This window comes from Leptosomus discolor, chromosome 1 (genome assembly GCF_034619465.1).
Source record: "Leptosomus discolor isolate bLepDis1 chromosome 1, bLepDis1.hap2, whole genome shotgun sequence".
Classification (NCBI taxonomy): domain Eukaryota; kingdom Metazoa; phylum Chordata; class Aves; order Leptosomiformes; family Leptosomidae; genus Leptosomus; species Leptosomus discolor.
In genome coordinates this window covers 179,444,101-179,450,762 of record NC_141391.1, presented here as the reverse complement: position 1 = coordinate 179,450,762, position 6,662 = coordinate 179,444,101, and the positions used below count along the sequence as shown (strand labels likewise).

The following is a 6,662-nucleotide window of genomic DNA, read 5'->3' as shown; positions in this document are numbered from 1 at the left end:
GAAGAGAGAATAAATGCCTGGTGTTTTCTTCATTGAGGTGCTCAGTTACCCGTATATATCTCTCTCTGCACGTATGCCAATACAGTTAACAGACAAGCAGGAGAACTTGGAATTTTTTGAAGTGCTGCTTTTCTGTATTTTTCACTTTTAAAACAATGTAAGAAGAGAAACCTATATAGTGGAGAGTCAACAGCACAGTAAATCTGGGTATCTTCTCTCTAAAGTAGGGTGCTTTTCAAACAGCAAGGAACAATAAAACTACCTTGGTCACTCTGGTTAGAAATCTGTCCTGACCTCTGTCTGACTGCTAAAAACTTTTTCCACTTTGTAATTTTCTTTCATTAGATTTTTTCATTACTTTAAATAGAATCATAGAATACCAGGTTGGAAGGGACCTCAAGGATCATCTAGTTCAACCTTTCAAGGCAAAAATGTAGTTTAAATGATATGGCCCGGCACCCTGTCAAACTGAGTCTTAAAACTGCCCAACGTAGGGGAATCCCTTGGGAGATTATTCCAATGTCTAATTGTCCCCATAGCAAAAAAGTTTCTTCTGGAGTCCAATCAGGATCTCCCTAGGACTGACTTGTATCCATTACCCCTCATCTTTTCCAGGTGACTCCTTGTAAAAAGGGAGTCTCCATCTTCCTTGTAGCCACCCTTTAAATACTGGAACATGGTGATAAGGTCTCCTCTAAGCTTTCTTTTCTCAAGGCTGAACAAACCCAGTTTTCTCAGCCTTTCTTCATATGGCAGATCTTCCAGTCCTCTGATCATTCTCATGGCCTTTTCCTGGACCCTTTCCAGCATCTCCACATCTTTTTCATACAGCAGGGATCAAAAGTGAATGCAGAGCTGAGTGGGATAAGATTTCTTTATTGCTGCTGGTGATGCCCTTCTTAATGCAACCCAGCATCCTGTTGGCTTTCTTTGCCTCTGCAGCTCACTATTCACTCATGTTGAGCTTGTCATCCACCAAGACCCTCAGGTCCCTTTCCATAGGGCTACTCTCCAGCCAGCTGGATCCCAGTCTGAGCTGTGTTCCTGGGTTATGTATTCCCAGGTGCAAGACCTTAGACTTGTCCCTGTTGAACTTCATAAGGTTCCTGATAGCCCACTCCTCTAGCCTGTCCAGGTCTTCCTGGAGGGTGAGTCTTACTTCTGGAGTGTCAACTACCCCACTCATTTTTGTGTCGCCCACAAACTTCATCAGGGTGCTCTTGATCCCAGCATCCGAATGACTTAGGAAGATACTAAACAGCTATGGGCCCAATACTGATCCCTGGGGGACCCTGCTTATGACTGGTTGCCAGTTTGAGAATGAACTATTCACTGCCACCCTCTGGGTATGGCCACTCAGCCAGTTCCTCACCCACTGCACAGACCACTTGTCTAGGTTGTAATGTGTCAGTTTTTCAAGGAGGAGGTTGTAGGGGACCGTGTCAAAAGCCTTAGAGAAGTCCAGGTAGACCATGTCCACTGCTCACCCTGCATCAACCAAGTGGGTTACTTTATCGTAGAAAGCGATCAGGTTGGTTAAGCACAATTTGCCCCTGGTGAATCCATGTTGTCTTTTCCCAAACACATGCTTCAGTTTACTTGTGATAGTCCCCAGGAGGATTTGCTCCATAACTTTCCCAGGGATTGATATGAGGCTAATGGGTCTATAATTACCCAGGTCCTACCTAGAACCCTTCTTGTCGATACAGGTGACATTAGCCCTCCTCCAGTCTTCAGGCATGTCTCCTGATCTCCACAACTTTTCAAAGATTATGGAGAGCAGCCTCGTGGCAATATCAGCCCGCTCTCTTAACATCCTTGGGTGGCTGGCATCTGGGCCCACCGATTTGTACGGGTCAAGCTCCTGTAACAGTTGACACACCAACTCTTCCTTCACTGACGGCGGGTCTGTGTCTGCATCAATCTGGATTCTTGTTCCTGTGGCCTGGGACCCAACAGCACTGATAAAGACAGAGGTGAAGAAGGTCTCGAGGACCTCTGCCTTTTCATCGTTGTTGGTGACTAGTTCACCTTTCCTATTTAATAGTAGGCCAGTACTCTCCTTCTGTTCCTGCTTGTTGCCGTATCTGAAGAACTGTTTCTTGAAGTTTCTGAGATCTCTGGCCAATTTCAGTTCAAGCTGAGCTTTTTCTTTCCTAGCTGCATTTCTGCATACCCTGGCAATGCCCTTGCAATTTTCAACAGGTTCAAATGTTCCACTTTTCCATCACTGGTATATTTCCCTTTTGGTTCTGAGCAGACCCAGAAGCTCGTGGTTAAGCCAAGGAGGTCTCTTACTCCGCTACTTCCCTTGCCTTTAGCGGGATGAACTGGTTTTGTGCATCTAGGAGAGTGTTCTTGAAAAAGTCCCAGCACTCACTAGCTCCTTTATCTGCCATGGAAGCTTCCCACAGGATCCCTTCCAACTGAGCCCTGAGCAAGCTGAAGTTTGCTCTTCTAAAGTCGAAAACCTTTGTCTTGGAACTAACCTTCAGCGTGTTTGGCTTTACCCCAAATTCCACAATGTTGCGATCACTGTAGCCAAGGCAGTCACTAACCTGAGATATTGCAGAGCATGTTTTCTTGGTTAGTGAGCAGCAAGTCCAGCAGCACCTCATTCCTGGTTGGCACATCTAATATTTGTATGAGGAAGGAGTCCTCTAAGCATTCCAGGAACTAGATGGATGACAGGTGAACTGCTGTGTTGTTCTTCCAGCAGATGTCTGGGTAGTTAAAAGTCTCCCAGAAGAACCAGGTTTTGTTGACCTGAAGCTTGCTTGATTGACCCAAGTGTCGCTTCATTGGTCTCGTTTTTCTTGGTTTGGGGGTCGGTAACAGATGCCTACTGTAAGGTCTCCTTTGGAGATGACCCCTCTGATTTTGACCCAGAGGCATTCGATAGGGCTTCCACAATTATCACAGTTGAGTTCTATACATTCAAGGTTCTCCTTAATGTAGAGTGCAACTCCTCCTCCTTTTCTACCCTGCCTGTCTTTATGATAGAGCCTATAGCTGTCAACCACAGTACCCCAGTCATGTGAGTTGCCCCATGTTTCAGTTATTCCTATGATATCCTAACTTTCTGACTGGGAACGGAGCTGCAGTTCCTCCTGTTTGTTTCCCAAAAAGCCTTTTTTTTTTTTTTTTTTTCTCCTGCTGTTTTGGGATTTCCAGTTTCCAGTGTTTTATACATCACTTTCCCACAGCCGTCCCTAAAACTGGAAAATATCCATTATGTGATTTCTTTAACATGCTGATGATAAGTTACTTATAATGCTATGAGTTTCTTATGTGCCACAGAGAGAACCCAAAAAAGGGATCATGGCTTCTTAAGGAAGATGCCTTTTCTGTTCAAGTGCTACTTTTGCATTTCAAGTTCGCATGGTCTTTTTTTCTCCCTGGGCGTAGTCTAAGCTGAAAGCAGGCAGTTGATGAGGTTTCAAGGAAAGCAGTTGTGTGTACGTGGTAGACTTGCTGTGTAAAAGCCTTTTTGGAAAAGCACTAGGACTTGATCATAACAGCCATTTATCAGTTGCAGGAAAGCGCTTAAAGCGTTGGCAGGTAAACTGATGAACATTAGAAGAAAAGGCAAGTTTACATATATGTTTGGTTCTTTAACAAGAAACATCTTGGTGGATACAGATTTCTTTAATGCAGAACAAAAATGGCACTATTCATCACTGTCTTGCTGGAGTGTTCTCCGTTTTTACAAAAGTAAATAGAATGAACAGTGAAATTTGATGCCATACGTGTGTTGCTTGAACGTGTATGTGCCTGAAAACAGTTTGCAAGCATTGCCTTTGACCAGGCATTTCAATGTTAGGATTAAACCAAACAAGTGAACCTAAATATTTTGCTAGTAGTGGAGTATGTCCAGCCTGGGCTATTTCAGAACTGATGAAATACTTTTACCAATCTCCTGTCACTGGGTACTGGTTTGTACTGCAGAAGCCTAGAAGAATTCTACCTTCAATTGTTAGAAGGTTGTTTATTAATTCAGTAATGCTAAGGAAGTCTGGTTTTACTCACTCTTAGAAAACTAACTGTATTTGTTGGTATTGTGTTTTGTGTTAGGCTCATAAATGCTTCCTAAATGATTGTTAGTCATTAGTTTATGTAACGAAATCAAACTCTTCCCACGGTTAGCTAACAGTAGTGAAATGATAGCTGGGAGCTGCTCCTGTTCTGACTTTATAATCCTTTACAAGTGTTGCTCATTCAAGCAGAGAGAAGGGTCCTTTCTGTACATGGTAGTGTCAAGACATAAATGGTATCCAAAGTTTATTATGCTGAGGTGATTTTCTTGTGATAGGGACTGCACAGATGTACCCAGCGTATCTCAGTGATGGTGACTGTTTGGCTTGATTACATCACCATCGTGCAAATCCCGATCGGCTTGCTTCTGTCTTCAAAGACTTTCCTTTCCCCGAAAGTCTTTTCTATATTTTTAATATAAGCTGCCTCTCATGAGAAACCTGTGTCACTGTGAGTGTTTGGGGCATGTGAAAATTGCACATTAGGTGTCTGGTGAATACAGCTACTTCAGAAAATGGCCTTATTCCAGACGACTTGACTTTAGCGAAGCTTTTGTTCACAACCAAATGCCTCTTATGCATGCCTACAAAATATCTGAATGTTTCCTGCTCTTTGCTTAGGGGTGGCAGAACAGGGGCAATCTTCAGTGTACAAAGATCAATTTAAAGAAAGTGAAATTGGGTTTGCTACTAGTCTGAAAAGACTTTTATTCAATCTTGAGCTTTCCCGTATGTTTTTCAGCGTTACCTTAGACAAACAAGTTAATCTGTAAGTTAGTTTTGTTAATGATAATAATGTAGAAGTTCTGCTTCCCTGTAATCAAACTGCTGGGAGATAGAATTGTTTTAGAGCAGTTGGATAGTCTGACAGTCAGCTGCTCAAATGGGATTGCTATTGCTTTCATCAGTACTATTAATTACACCACCTGTGTGAAAGTACAGGGACAAGATAAGTAATTTATTGCTGCATTTTTTGCGCATGTGTAATCATGGTTAGTACTGGGACCAAAGGTCCTTAAAACAAGAACAAGAGACACTCTGAACAGAAGAACGTATCACCTTCATCTTGCCTCAAAAGCCTTGTCAGATTCTCCTTTGTGTGTAGCAGAGTTTAAGTATAGCCCTGGCTGTAGTTACAGAGGAATGAAATCAGCCGGGACGGAGTCACTGAAACCTCTGAGAAAAACATGATGTGTTCCTTGGCACATTCATAATCCTCTGGAAAAGAGACGGTGGGACTCTTCAAGCAGTAGGAAAGCAAAACACTTCAGGCTTCTCATGGATGTGGTGGGAGAAAATGAGGCCTTGCAGCAGTTCTTTGAAGGTAAGGGTTTAGTTTTGAGAGAGTTGTAACAATGTTTGGTGGCAGCAAAAACACAGTAATTGTTTGGGGTTAATTGAGAAAGGCAAAGAGCCCCGACACCCAAAGCTCTGTTTACAGAAAGCTGTCATGCAAGGCGATACCGGAATGAAATGGTACAAATGGTACAGATGTGCTGCAGTGCCTTTTTCGTTGTGCTTTGGCCAGAAGACGAGCGGGAAGGTGGACCCAGCAGAGCCTCCAGTACCGCTGTGGCAATTGCCAGGAAGAAAAACTAGGAAGTGGCTGAGGTCTCCTTGCAATTTATCACTTCTGAAATCTTAGCAATTTTCGTGAGGTTAGAGAGCTCCCTCCCTGCTCTGTCGTACCATGGCAGGTTAAAGAGGGTTTTCTTTCTGCTAATACTCTTCTGAAAAGGCCTGATTATAATGGGTAAACCGGTAATTGTGGCAATAACCTCGGGATCCTTCTGAGAATTTACACTCATTTTTTTGCCTTTTGGCTGGGATCTGTCCTTTTGCATTTTTCCCAAAGACATTTTATATTCAAGCAAGTCCCATTAGTCTCCTGCCTTTCTCTTACCACAGAATTTACTTTTCAAATGCATTCCATAATAAAACTGCATTTTTCAGGCCCTGCCATAATGTTATTCAAAATGGCTGTTCAAAGGCTTAAGTATGGCTTACTTTTTTTTTTTTTACTAAACCTTTTCTTTCCCTTCCTCCAGTTTACAATTTTTCTTTTTTTTTTTTTTTTTTTTTAAAATATTAACCTTTCTATTCCAAGCTTCTCTTTCTGTATTTGTCTTCCTTCTATTACTTGTGCAGGTATTTATGTGGTACTGATCTCAAAATAACTTGGAAAACTACCTTTTCTGTTTTGGATAATGTGAATGATTTTTGTTTCCCTACATCTAATTTCCTTTGTGCTAAAGAAGTGATTTTTTCTTTTTTTTTCTTTTTTTTTTTCCTGGCACTGTTGGTCTTGGTGAGAGCTGGCAACTCTAACTTTTAAGTTTTAATTTCAAACTAGGAAATGAAGGATTCTCCAGCATTGGTCAAGAAAACTTATTTAAGCTAAGAAATTTAAATCTGTGAACCACAATCTAGGGCAGCGAGCCAGTAAATGTGGTGTTTATAGATGTTAGGAAATTCATACCATGTTTCTTAAGTTCACTTTAAGTCACGGAGATGAAAAGCTAACAAGCTTTCCTGGCTTTGCTTTCAGCAACATGACGTTTGTTTTTATCGAGCTGTTTGTTCAAGTACTGCATTGCATAGCTGTTAAATTCTCAGAATAGTGTTGGA

General features: G+C 42.0%; 1 protein-coding gene across 1 annotated transcript in view; it reads left to right on the top strand.

Annotated features, from left to right (window-relative positions):
- The first annotated feature begins 5,312 nt into the window (after positions 1 to 5,312).
- The window catches only part of MYRFL (myelin regulatory factor like), a 46,604-nt gene continuing 45,254 nt past the window's right edge, over positions 5,313 to 6,662 (top strand). Inside the window, exon 1 of the mRNA XM_086471813.1 lies at positions 5,313 to 5,358. Within this exon, the coding sequence (XP_086327939.1) occupies positions 5,313 to 5,358 (46 nt within the window). The remainder of the gene's footprint in view (positions 5,359 to 6,662) is intronic.